At 47.8% G+C, this 14250-nt stretch overlaps 1 protein-coding gene across 11 annotated transcripts in view; it reads right to left on the minus strand.

The window, feature by feature from the left end:
* Window positions 1-14250, minus strand: part of CELF2 (CUGBP Elav-like family member 2) — a 310334-nt gene that overhangs the window by 161510 nt on the left and 134574 nt on the right. For 7 of the 11 annotated variants that reach the window (XM_024129689.3, XM_007107114.4, XM_007107113.4 and 4 more), the window contains one exon: window positions 5745-5941. In XM_024129689.3, coding sequence (XP_023985457.1) covers window positions 5745-5941 — 197 coding nt within the window. Of the gene's footprint in view, window positions 1-5013; window positions 5039-5744; window positions 5942-6111; window positions 6377-12427; window positions 12576-14250 lie in introns of those variants that run through there. The other 4 variants (XM_028494886.2, XM_024129692.3, XM_028494890.2 and 1 more) reach the window with 4 other exon arrangements.

A 14250-nucleotide genomic window follows, 5' to 3' on the forward strand; every position in this document is an offset into this window, starting at 1 on the left:
GAGGTTTTGAGTTTGGTGTCACTGGACCCCATCCCCGTACCTGCCGCCCCTTCCACTGTACCTCGTTCACCACCTCCAGCCCCCAACTCTTCCCTCTCCAGAAGACCCGGGCCACCCTCTGTCCTTACCAGCTTCAGTGAACATTCTGACACACTGAACACCCTTCCTGATCTTCAGCCACATTTCTCTTGCTCATCTCCAGCCCGACATTCCCTGCTCGCTCGCTGACGGACAGAGAACCACACCGCCAGGGCCCGCTGTAAATCGACACAACCTAGGGGTAACTGCACCCTCCTGTTCAATAATCCCCTTCTTCTCTCCCCTATTGGATTTTCCAAAACAGTCATTTTACACCATTTTTCTTACGACTTTGATTTCAGCCAGACTTCTCAGAAACATACTGCCTCCTGAGAAGTCCAAGGGCATCTGTGACTGAGTGTCTACCTCCCTCATTAGACCGAGACTCACTCTGGTGCGACTTCCCGCTAAAGGTCCCACTGTCTCGAATGAAGCATCTTTCCATCCGTTGACATGTGCTCTTCAGCCACTCCTTTCGTCCCTTCAAGGATCCTGATCTTCACCTTCCTTGCACTTGCACTATCCTTTTTTGCTCCATCTTCTTACCTTTGGCTCAAAATAAAAAGCCCTGCATCTAAGATCTCTTTCCTTTCATGCTCTGACTTCCCAGAGAGGGCAGTGTCCACTCACGGCCCCGCACAGAAACCTACACGATCTCTCTCCCGACCTTCCCCATCCTTCTGAAATGCTCCAAGGTCCTCCAATCACCACATCTGATGGCGTTCCTTGGCCTGCATCCTGCTCGGCTCTTCTGAGGCACCTCAGACTCAGAGCGATCAAAACTGAACTGACCACCCCTCTCCCTGTCCACTCCCACCTGCTGACTGCTTCCCCAGTCCTCCCAGTTAGGCCAAAAGCTCCCAGTTGTCACTGCTCCCATGGAGTTATTAAGTCCCCTTCCTCTCACCACGGTCATGTCTGTGTCACCTGGTTCCTCCCTCTCCACTGCCATGACAGCGTCCTGTCCGGGCTCCACAGATTCCCTGACATGCGACACCAGGCTCCTGGCCACCTTCCCTGTTGCTGAAACACCTTCACAGACCCTCTGCTGTCTAAGAAATAAAACTCGAATATTTTAGCCTGAGAAGTAAGTCTTCCAGGAACCGGCCCCAGTCTTCATCTCTAGGCCTCCTCATCTTCCCCACTTCCTTCATTTCCTATATTTCACATTTCCTCTGAACTCTGGGAGAACTCATAGCTCACAGAACCCGCCCTGCATGTTCTCACCTCCACGCCAGAAACAGGCCAGTGTGTCTACTTGTCTTTACTTACTGAAATCCTATTATTATTTTTTTTTTCAAGACTTGGTAAAGATGCCATTTTTTTCCTGTCTCCATAGTTGCAAGTTATTCATTCCTCCCCTGAACCTCCAGAGTTCAAATATGCTCATCTCTTTCTTGCTTACTCTTATCTCATGTTCTTTTATATTACAGTTACCTGTGTATATATTTACCTCATCGTCCCTATGAGATTTCAAGTTCTTGGGGGCAGTGATAATAATAATAACAAATGTAATAACCACCACCACCATAGCGAGCTCCTACCACAGCCCAGTTCTGTGCAAAGCACGTGATTTCACTATCTCAGCCACCCTATGAGGGCTGTCTCCATTTTCAGGGGAGATTAAGTAATGTGCCCAAGGCCAACATGCAGCAAGTGGTACAGCTAGAAATTGAATCAAGGCTTGCTGACTTCAAAAGCCATGCTCTTCACTACTATATATTCCTATCTAGACCTGACCAATAACCACTAAATAAAACACACTTTCCCTAGGTCCTCGGAGGTGGGATGGTTTTCCCCAGAGCTGCTGAGGATGCTTGATCAACACATATATTTATGTGAGAGAAGAAACAGACAGCTTAGATTCGAACTCTTAAAGGATACTTTCAAAAACAGAGCAAAGTTTTTATGCCTCAAGACTAAACAGAACATCAAATGCAAAGTGACAGGAAAAACCTAATTCACCTGGATTAGGTAACAGCCTGATTTTGTCTCTTTCCTTGGAACCGCTTATGTCAGTAAGGCAACGAATCAAGGCCATCCTAAAAGCCTTAGATAATTTAAACCATGTTTAGAGAGAGAGCCTCCAAATTTCTAATTTCTGAGGCTCTGACATCAGCCCTGGGAAAACGGGATAATTTTACTCTGTTGATAGTCAGAACCAACGTAAACGTGGGGTCGTATCTTACCTATGAACAGGCAAATAATGTATGGCACACACAGGGCTCAGTGTAAAGAAAAGTGGTGGTGTTTGATCTCTACACGTAAGCGTCTAAGGGCTGTAATCCTCCGAGAGGAATGTCATTATACAGCTCAAATCCCATCACAACAAACACCGTTACAACAGAGACGTCTGTATAACAAAAACCCTTTCAAGCTTTGGCTGACAGCCCATGTACTTCAAGCAATATTTGATGTGAGACTTGGAGTTCACAGTAATGGGAATTGACCTATATTTCCAAAGGTAAGATTTGAATGATTTCATCTGTAACTTCCATCCCATGATACCATGAGCTGGAGTGATGTACAATCTTGACCCAGGGGTATAAAAACTAAGGACAAAGACAGAAGCAAAATCAACCCTGTTCTTGAAGGGTGAAATTCCTTCCTTTCACTTGGGGAACCCTTAGGGAAAGGAGAAGGCCTCTGACCCAACCCTGAAATAAAGCGGACCAAGGCAGGTTTTGGCCTCATCTCCCTGAGAGGCGAGATGGAGTAGCCCGTGAAGGCAGATGAACTGGGCTCAAATTTCTACTATGCCGCTTACTAGCTGGGTGAACTGGGCTGTATCTCTTAACTTTTTGTGATCCTCAGTTTTCTCATCTGCAAAACGATACTAATACCATCTACTTTCAGAATTCCAGTAAGAATTAAATGAGAAAACTAGGCAATCCTCCTAACACTGAGCCTGGTACGCAGCATGGGCTCAAAAAAAGTAAATTCCCTCACAAGGCCTCCCTTTCCCTCCAAGACTCTGAGCTGATGGATGCAAACTGTTTAAATGAAGTTAGATATAAGACCTAGTGAATGGAGTTAAAATACAGAGTCACAAATACGGCCTGGTAAAGATACTGATCAGAGGAACATGGGGGAAAAGAGAGCAAATGGTAGAAGAGCTAGGCCAGGCATAAGCATTCACTTGACTTAGAGAAAGGTCTTTTTGGCTAAAGTAGGACACATGTAATCAAAAGCTAAAATGCACGTAACAAGGCATGGTAACAATAAATGAGCTTTGATCATTATGTCAGAAGTCATTTTGAAAAATGCTGAATAAACTGAAATTTGCAGGCACGTTTTCCTAGTCAAGGATGAACTGTGGTTACCGCTCTCAAGCACTGGTTTACTGCCTCTGGCCTAGTTTTCTGTGGGTGCCATTCTAGATGGTGGGAAGGCCCTTCTTTGCTAAGTCCTGAGCTTCAGCCCATTCATTATACTGCCTTTGGATACTATGAGAGTATTAAAACCAATTCTAGTCTTCTCCATTTGGGAAACATGTAGGTAAATAGTTAAGGAATATGATCAATAAAGAGTCCCAGCATTGCCCTAATTTGTGATGTTTTAAATCCTCTTGATTTTTAAATATCTAAGTTTCCATTTTTCAAATTACAGGACAGTCAAGTATGTGATGACAAAATTCTTAAATATATTCTTTTGAAAACACTCCTGGTGTTACATGATAGGTTTTGAGATAGAAAAGGAGAGTCCTATAAACATAGGCATGTCTGTTCACCTTTATAAAACAGATATGATCTAGGGGTTTTAAAAAGTCTTAACAGGTTCCAAAAAGTCCAATCAGACCTCAGTAACTACAGGAAACAAGAAATGGACCAACGCTTCTCAGAGTCAGAGAACATGAGAGTTTTCACAATGACTCAGTCCTAGCCCTTCACCTTGACAGTAAAGAAGAGGCTCAGAGAGTAGTATGGGCTGATGTTCATATGCTCAACTAAAGTGTGTGTACAAGCCAAACAACGAGCTTGCAGGAGCTCTTGTGAGAGGCAACAGAGAAATAAAATAACAGGCCAGACAGAAATACCAAGGGGCAGAGCAACAGCAACTGTGAGACCCACAAGGAGATGGAGGAGCCCTGGGTACGAAAACCAAGAGATCAAGACCAGAGAAAGAGCAAAATTACTAAAATGAGGTTAAAACATGGACAGAGACCAAATGGTAGCAGCAGAGGAGATATCGTAACTGAAGTCTACAAAGGGTGACTCCAATATACCCAGAAGCTTCAACCTGGACAGAGGTTTCCGGTCTCTATTTTAATAACTGTACCCCCCCCCCCCCCCACCAATCACTCTCATCTTAAAATGGAGGCAGTCACAGCCACCAGATTGTACATGTGAATCTTACCACTGCTAAGGGCGTAGACCAGAAGCATTTTTGAAGGTGTGCTAACTATTTCAGGCCACTAGGGTGCTACTTCCCGCCCCCAAAGGCACACTTCACTTAAAGATCTCCATTTAGACCCCAAGAATTAATGTCCCTCCTAAAAGTGTACCCTTTATTCCTTACACCAGTGATTATCACTGTTTATAAGGTACTTCAAGATCCCCACAGCCTATGGAAAAGTGAAATGCAGCTGTAATTACATGGGCAGTAACAGAAAGGTAGGGGTAGAAAGAGCTCTGTTCCTCAGAGAGGCAAGCCACTGCCTAGAAAGTGACCTCAGGGAGGAATCACGCGCCTGGACGGAGGCGCGGCCGCGCCGCCCCCACTTCGCTTCTCCCTCCCCGCATCCCAGGCCATCTGGTCCACCTGCCCGGGAAGCAAGCGGGCGGGGGGTCGCGGGGAGGAGGCCGGCTGGCCGCGGGTCACAGGGGTAGCGGGCGGCTCTCCCTCGCCCTCCTCCCTCCCGCGATTCCCGGGACGCCCTGGCGCCCTGCGCGCCCCCGACCGCGCGCGCGCGCGCGCGCGCCCCACTATCTGTACCTTTACTCTGGGGAGGGTTCTGACTCCGGTCAACCTGGCCAGAGGGTCCCGGCCCCTATTTTAATAACTGTCCCCCCCCCCCCCCCACCAATCACTCTCATCTTAAAATGGAGGCAGTCACAGCCACCAGATTGTACATGTGAATCTTACCACTGCTAAGGGCGTAGACCAGAAGCATTTTTGAAGGTGTGCTAACTATTTCAGGCCACTAGGGTGCTACTTCCCGCCCCCAAAGGCACACTTCACTTAAAGATCTCCATTTAGACCCCAAGAATTAATGTCCCTCCTAAAAGTGTACCCTTTATTCCTTACACCAGTGATTATCACTGTTTATAAGGTACTTCAAGATCCCCACAGCCTATGGAAAAGTGAAATGCAGCTGTAATTACATGGGCAGTAACAGAAAGGTAGGGGTAGAAAGAGCTCTGTTCCTCAGAGAGGCAAGCCACTGCCTAGAAAGTGACCTCAGGGAGGAATCACGCGCCTGGACGGAGGCGCGGCCGCGCCGCCCCCACTTCGCTTCTCCCTCCCCGCATCCCAGGCCATCTGGTCCACCTGCCCGGGAAGCAAGCGGGCGGGGGGTCGCGGGGAGGAGGCCGGCTGGCCGCGGGTCACAGGGGTAGCGGGCGGCTCTCCCTCGCCCTCCTCCCTCCCGCGATTCCCGGGACGCCCTGGCGCCCTGCGCGTCCCCGACCGCGCGCGCGCGCGCGCGCGCGCCCCACTATCTGTACCTTTACTCTGGGGAGGGTTCTGACTCCGGTCCCGGAGGACGTTGATCTGGTAGACAGCTCCGTAAGGCTCAAAAAGTTCTTTCAGCTCCTTTTCCGACCAGGACCGGGGGATCTGTCCGACAAACATCTTAATGGCATCTGGGTCTGGCTGGTCTGAGTGATCCAAAGCGCCGTTCATCTTGTTGGCTGTGCCGTTACTGTCAAAAAGGGAAGCGGGAGCCAGAGTTAGGGCTGCAGGGCGGCGAGGGACAGGAAGACCGAACACCGGGGGTGGGGGCGGGGAGGCGGAAGGCGGAGGAAGAGGAGCACGGGGCAAAGTGCCTAACGAGTCGTGGAAACGGGATGAACTAAAACAAAGCACAGGCACCATTAGGTTGCTCCTCAGCGGCAGCGGCGAGAGCTCTCACTGCAGCTGCTGGGGCGGCGCCCTGCCGGCGGTCACCCGGGGCGTGGACATCTTGAAACCCGGCTCGGGAGGCAGCTGCAAGTTAAGAGCAGGTCTCGCTTGGCTAGGCTGCCACCAAGCATCCACAGCGTTATCAGCCCCCACACTGGCTCTCGCGTGGAAAGAAAGGCGGGGCTGGATTTCTGCTGGCTTTCCCACCCTTCCGCCCCTTTGGGGAGGTTTTTGGAAGAGAGGAGAGAGGTGGTAATAATAAAGTCACATGAAAAGAAAATGAAACGCTCGGCTGTCCGTCAGATGACTAAGGCAAGATGCTGGGGATGAATTTGCAGAGCGCGCGAGGCATCCATGCGTGCGTCAAATTAGTACGTTGTTGCTGCTCGGAAGGGAAAGTGCTCCAGCAATGCGGCTGGGTGCAGCCGATTGGCTGCCCACGCTGGAGAAAAGGGCCCGGGCGGGGAGGGGGCTCCCATTTAAAAAGCACGTTGTTTATGGGACCCGGGCACAAAGGGTTTAATTCAGAGAGGCAAAGGCGATCTCAGAATTGCCTGCTTTGTGCCGGGAGGGAAAGAAAAAAAAAAAAAAAAAAAAAAAAAAAAGGCAGTCCCAGAAAGTTGAGTTCCCGCTGAAGGACACTGAATATTTCAAATCTTTCACACTCCGTAAATTGCTCTCTGTGTATATCTGACATCCAGATGTTGCACTTGAGTTCTAAACAACCACACGTTTGGGAGAGAAAAGAGGAAAGTCTGCCTCTTCTTCTCCTAGCTTCAGTAAATATTTGGGGCCGATACGAAGAGCAAGACCATACGCTTTTACATATCAATCCTCCGGAATGCTGTTTCCCAAAACCCTTATTTGAAAGAGACAGTGCTTGTTTAGAACGTGCAATTCCAGTCACCGTCAAGTAAAAGGATGATGAAGTGTTTATGCTTTACCTGGATTCCGCCCCCACCCCATCTGAGCTGCAGTAAATAGTAAAGCAAAACCACATACCCTCCGTCTCCCCCGCATACCCCCCCCCCCGACCAATGCACCCGCAAAACCACATACCCTCCGCCTCCCCCGCATACCCCCCCCCCCGACCAATGCACCCTAAACCCACCTACTCTGCCCAGCGAAAGGCTGAATGCCCTAAGCAGCATTCATCTGCAGTACTGTGCTCTCGATTCCCAGCCTGTGAAAATATAGTAAAATGAACTTAAACTCGGCAGACGTAGAACCTACAGAGCCTTGTCCACGACTGTCCCTCAACCCCCAGGCTCCAGCCCAGAAGGCAGAAAGAAAAGGCCACATGGACTAAAACTTCACTGCAAATGGTCACTTCACTGTAGCCTCAGGGTAACAGTAAGAAGGTTTTCAAAGATCTTAAGCAGGCTTCCTTATTTCAATCAAAACCCATCAGAGCACCTTAAATTTGCTGTGAAACGAGGCTAGTCCCGAGCCCTTGGTGGTGGTGGGGGGAAGACACTGATGGCTAACAAACAAACAAACAAACAATAAAACCTATGGAAAGGAGAAATCCTGAATTCAATTTAATCCCGAGAGGAAAATGATGGCAGATACTCTTCACTAGGTCCTGGCTTCAATTTCTACTTCTTATTCCCCAATTTACCACTCTGTTTTTTTACCCTTGAGATAAACAATCTGACTAACTTGAAGCACTGTCAGAGCTTTCTCTAATCAACCTTATTGTTATAAAAAAATGTTCCGACGAATACAAGGTTGAGCACAAAATCTTCCTCCAACAACTTAGGTGTAATGCAATGCCTGCTTAGATTAGAGTGCGGGCATTGAATCTCGTTCCTGTGCACCTCTACGGCTTTTCAAATCGCCCTCTGGGAATTCGATAAACACTTTAACCCCGTGGAGCCCAGCTCGGGCAGGGTGGAGGTGGCAAAGGCCCACGCAGAACAGCACGTAGCATTCACAGCTCGCTGACAGTGTGGCAAGACTTATTTCTGGGACAGGAAGGGCCTGTGGTTACCGCTGTTGACAAGCAGCTAGAATGGAAAGAGGAAGGCGTTGCCACAGGTCCCAGCTAACAGAGAACGGAAGTTCAAAAAATGGGGCTCCTGCATCTCGTCTGCACAAAGCGCGGTTAATACAACGGAGGGATCGGGCAGCAGCGCACTGGTCCGAATATCTAGAGCAAGCATTCACGGGTCTCCAAATGCGGGGCCATTTTTACTCTCTCAAAAGATACACACTCACCGAGGTGCATAAAGGAAGGGACGCTGCAAAGAGGGTTTACGCCCTTTGGTCTTTATGTTGGTGAGTCTGTGTTTATAATCCCTGTCCGCCCCCAGCCATCCTTCACAGGTGCCTTTAGATCTCTTGTACCCTGAGGCGGAGGAGTGCTGGGGCTCAGGGTCTGAATCCTGGCGCTACCACTTCCTAACCGTGCCGCCCTGGGCCTCAGACTCTTCATCTGTAAAATGGTAACAGACGGACTCCACCTCACACAGTCATGTGCTTAGTACAGGACGTGGCCCTGGGTAAGTGTCTAACAAGCGCTAGCTGTTTCCGCTGTTCATCTTTTCTGTGCACTCGTGATGCACTGGGAATGAGTGACCATCACAAGTCTACTTTTTAATCCAAATTTTTTCATAGTATGGACTCAAACACAATTCATATCCTAAGTAATAATAATAATTATAGGCATCTTTCAGCGAGCACTTATATGCCAGATACCACGCTAGGTGCTTTCCATACGTTATTTCTAGTCCTTATAACATCTCTATGAGAAAGTACTATTTTCCAGATGCAAACATCTAAGAAATAAATTCCTTTTCTAAGATTACCGGCTTACACATTGTAGAAGTAGAATTCGAACCTGGGCCCAATGGGCTCCAGAGCACGGACCATTTCTAAACCATCATGTGGCCACGTATTGTATCAGGTCTGCTTTGGGCTGAGAGTGAACAGCTTATGGTAAATCTATGAGAAGTCAAGGCCGAGAGCAAGACCTACTGGTTCCCTGGAACCACGCTGCCAAGTAACAGGCGGCACGACTGAGAACACATATACGCATCTTTCCTCTTTCTGTGCTGGAATTAGGGTGCAAAGTACTGAACTTAAGAGTCCATGAAGGCTGCCTTACAACCCACAGTTCCTCCATAATCACATAACGTGTCTCCATCGCCACTGACTGCCTCCCTCTCTATTCCCACCGGACCACATCGACGAGCACCTCTCATCCATACGTGCCTCCTTTCCCAACTACCTGCCCATTTTGCACACAATTATGTTCCAAAGATTCGCATCAAATGCTAAGAGCATGCAGTCCCTTAAGCAAATCCAACTATGTCTAGTTGTTACACAAATTCAAAATAACACATGTGGGACTTCCCTGGTGGTCCAATGGTTAAGATTCCACGCTCCCAATGCAGGGGGCCCGGGTTTGATCCCTGGTCAGGGAACTAGATCATCCCGCATGCTGCAACTAAAAGAGCCTGCATGCCACAACAAAGACCCGGTGCAGTCAAACAGACAACAACAACAGCACATCTTCCAGATCAAAGCATCAGTGGTCCCACCCCACTGATGACCCCTGTGCTGCTGAATCCTATGCCCTGGATGCTGACGGTATTGCAGCAGCCTGGGTAACTTTGTTCTAATGTGTGAGAGCTCCTCCTCCTTTGGACGCCCAACTTTCTTCCCAGCTGATACTCATTTCTACCAGAGACTTACTGACTTCTTTTGTCCTCATGGGGCTGCAAGTGCTGACACTTCTAAGGAAGCCAGAAATCATGTGTCTAACAGTTAAACCTTTCGAGGTACTTGCCAGAGGCCACAGCACACCAATTCGATCTACACAGAGGCGTAATCATGGGAACAGATACCCTAACTCTCAGTAAACTCTCAGTAAGATCGTCTATTTACTGGAATCTGACCTCGGGCTTAGAAAATTAGACTAGCTCCCTTCCCCGCACTCCCTAGCCTCCAGGACAGTGCAGGAATTAGGTTCAAATTCAAATATTTATTGAGAGCCTAACTCTCTGCCAGAAAACTTTGCCAGGTACAGGACACACAGCATCACAACAGCTCCAAGAAGATGAAATTATTATCCCTGTTTTGGAAATGAAGCAATCGAGAGTCACAGAGGTAAAGTGACTTCTTCAATGTCACACCCCTAAGAAGAGGTGTCTGCAGAATCCGGACACAGTATGAAATAAAGGCCAATGGTTACTGCTTAATATTCCATGAACTGGGTTTCTCTAGGGTGATGTTTCCCTTGGACTCAGTGGAAACTGGCAGGCCCGAGACACAAGCCATACCTCTCTGCTGGCACCTCACCTACAAACTACAATACTATCCTGGACGCCAATTCCACTTTTGCTCTTGGCAAAGTGCCAACTATCAGGCTCCTCCAGGACAGATGCCATATGGAATTGGACCACGAGTTAGAGAGCACTAAGCCAGCGGGCACTGGTGGTATTAGTCTCAGAGCCAAGACGAAAATATAATGATGTTGGGGGAGAAAAATGATGGTGCTTACTCTTTGCTTTCAGCACTGGCACTGACCTACTTCCCTACTCTATTTTCGAGTAAAGAGAACTAGACCAACAGAGGATATGCAAAATCTTCTGAGGTTCCTCTAAGCAGCAAAATATTACAGAAATTACCATAATCAATTCAATGTATTCTTATTATTGTATATTCCAGGACAGAAGCTTTTATGAGGTCCAGTGAATGCAGGTTTCTTTTTGGAGAATGCAAACAGAAGAATTGATATTTCTATTCTTTTATCTTGCTCATTGGACAGCGACCTTCTGCATTACATCTCCATCTCCCTTATCTATACAAAAGGAAGAATAACAAACTTACCAAATGGGTATGAGAAATGCCAAGTGGCTATAAGTAATTTTATAAAAGTTGAAAAAAAGGACATAAAATGCCACCTTCAGAAGATATACAAACCTGAAAACATCACAAAAAGATGCCTTGTCTTGGAGAAATTTTGAATAAAAGATAGCTAATCTCCTTGGTAGTTGCAAATAATCTTATTACTCCCATACTTTTTCAATCCATCTTACTTTGGTCCTTGGAATATCCTGCATCAGTACTGCCAACTGTGTGCCACGATGGGAATGTTCTATAACCTGCGCAATCCAGCATGGTAGCCACAAGTTATATGTGGCTACTACACACTCGAAATGAAGTTAGGGCAACTGAGAAATGGAATTTTAAGTTTTATTTTAATTAATTTAAACTTAAATAGCTCTAAATGCAAATATAAGTAGGTTTTGTCTGTTTGTTTGTTTTAAAGACAAATAGGAGTTGAGATTCACCAAAACATTTCATCAGATAGTTGTTTTGGGCAAACAGAAATGAAGGGCCAGGAAAATGACACCACTGCTTGAGTCACCCGAGAGGTAGTCAGTGGGCTGGCTGGCCTGGGTTCTCGTCTTGGCTCAGCATTAAATTAACCGTGGGATCCCAGGCTAATCATGTAATCACTCTGGACCTCAGTTTCCTCACTTGTAAAACAAAGAGACACAACAGTTCCCATCTGGTCATTAGTTTCTCTAATTCTGCGAGTGGCTGGTCGCTCAGGGCTGCTGCCAGAGCATCCTCTCTCTCAGTTTGCGCCAATTCTTCCTCGTAGCTCAACTGCAGTCAGCAGACAGGCCTCTCTTTCAAAGGGCCCGGGGACCATTTTTTAATATCCCTTGTACTTCAGTAATAGCCCATGAAGAAACAGGCTTTGTGTGGCGATCGCAGGAAGCTCTGCAAGGCTGAGCTGCGTGAGGCACAGGCAGGAAGAACCTGGCGATGGGCCTGGTGGCGACAGAAGGGTGTGAAACTCAGTAACGTTAACAGCCTTCGACACTGCCCCTGTTGTTGTTGCTTACTATTTAAGAGCAGAATTCTCTCCTCGATGGACTGGCAACGTGGTGCGAGGGGTTACAGCATCGGCTCTTTGTCACTCCACTACTCTCTGGGGATCAGAGAGGGGCCCCTCTCCGGAGTTGCAACCTCCTACTCTGAACCTAACCCTCTCCATTTAAGAAGAAGCATTGGCTGTCATCCAACCTCGAGCTCTGGGAGCTGCAGCTCCCTTTGAAAACACACCACTTGGGGGTCACCATGAAGAACACCTCTATCCCCTGTGCCTGCCTTTCAACACGGCACCTCTGCACCTGCACCGACACAGGCGCACCTCATCTCCATTGGCAGGATCCTGGTGTTAGATTCTGGGAGACCTAACAAAACTCTCTGGGTATCAGTTTACTCGGCAATCAGATGATGAAACCAAGGCCATTCCTGTATTTACCTGGAAGGTATGGATATAATTTCTCACATGCAGCCAAAGTTTTGTGAGTCATGTCTCCACCAGTTACAGAACGGTAGCAGGATGGGGCCCTCAAACTTGCAGGCGAGACTTCTGCAGATCAGCTGGTGAATTCACAGAAGATTAAATGGATCAGATAATACCCTAAGTCGCTGAAGGAGGCAAAGCCTTTCTCCAAATGGTCAAATTGTAAATAAATCAGTTTGTGCTCCTCTTTGGAAAAGTTCAAGTTTCCTGTAAGTACGCACACATGTAACATCTTCATCCCTGGGCTTTGACAAAATTTGAAAAGAAATAGAATTTATTAAAGAATGGAGAGCACATCAATTTCATTCGCAGATGACTAGGAAAGCACACATCTGTGATGGGCATTCCACTGGACGGCTGGAGTTAACGCAGGACTGCATCTGGATGCAGGTCTAAAAGTTATCCATTCGATCACCGGGGTAAAATGTAACCCTGATTTGTAGGAAATCATTCCTGCAGAAAAGGCCTCACTACACGGGTGTCTGGACTCACCAAGTAAAGGGGAAACCTTATTAGCTTATCTCAACTTGACTGCAAGTAAAAAGCAGAAAGCTAGAAAACCCCCCCAAAGAAGTAAATGTGGAGGCATCCAGGGGGTACCTGAAGGCTGAACACACACAGCCCTTGCTGGGAAGGCAGTCAGGCATCAGCTCCGGACAGCCCCCCGCCCAGGGAACTCATTTCCTTCTGTGATTTATCAGAAATAGTTCCGTGGACTGCAGAGCAGAAGGTATTTGTACGGGAGAGTTCTTTAGATGAACTTTTAGAAATGGCAACAGGGAAATAATCATCACGCAGAAGATTTATATCAGGCTTCACCTTTTCCAAGTGCTGCTGGAGCACACGTTAATTAATCCTCCCACTGCAAGGGCCGAGGTCAGCGCTCCTGCCCCCACTGTACAGATGAGCCAACGGTGGCCAGGGAGGGGGTGCACTCGCTCGGGGCGCACACCCCTTCTAGGTGCCCCCAGGCTGATTCACCTGCCCACCACTAAATGCTGCAGAATTCACCTGTTTGCTTGGGCAAGCACTTGCAACTGGCCCTTCTGGATGACGAAGAAGACACTGGCTTGGCCTCCGTTAAGTAACTGAACCCGTGAATCATTACGAAATGAAGACGGGTGTGAGGGACAACTCAATACTGGTCCAAACTTCCCAAACTGAAAACTAATTTTTACCTAAAATGTCTCTCCCCTATTCACGTTCCGGCAGCGAGTGATGAAAACGAGGGATGTACGTTGAGAGTGACGACACAGGTACCCTGCACCAGGGCTTTAGCAACTGTGCTTTTCTAGGCAAATAACTCCTGCTTCTACCGCTGGCTACAATATTTTGCCTCGACTTACTTATGCAAGAGAAAGAAAGCAATCTGGGCGGATTCACAACACTCTCCATCCACTGAAGAAACACTGGTAGTGAAAGTGGATGGTTCACCTTTGTGGGATTTCAACCCCTACTCCTGCCCCTGCCCCGCCCCCAAGGGTTATTTGCACACAAAGCCCTTTTCTTACTCAGGTATTGAGGACCTGCCTTTTGTCAGGCATGGCGCTGGTTTTTTTTTTTTTTTTTTTTTTTTAAGATTTTTAAATTTTATTATAATTATTTTCTGCGGGGGGGGGGGGAGCTGCGTTGGGTCTTCATTGCTGTGGGTGGGCTTTCTCTAGTTGCGGCGAGGAGGGGCTACCCTACGTTGTGGTGCGCGGGCGTCTCATTGCGGTGGCTTCTCTTGCTGCAGAGCACGGGCTCTAGGCACACGGGCTTCAGTAGATGTGGCACGA

Source organism: Physeter macrocephalus, chromosome 11 (genome assembly GCF_002837175.3).
Source record: "Physeter macrocephalus isolate SW-GA chromosome 11, ASM283717v5, whole genome shotgun sequence".
Classification (NCBI taxonomy): Eukaryota; Metazoa; Chordata; class Mammalia; order Artiodactyla; family Physeteridae; genus Physeter; species Physeter macrocephalus.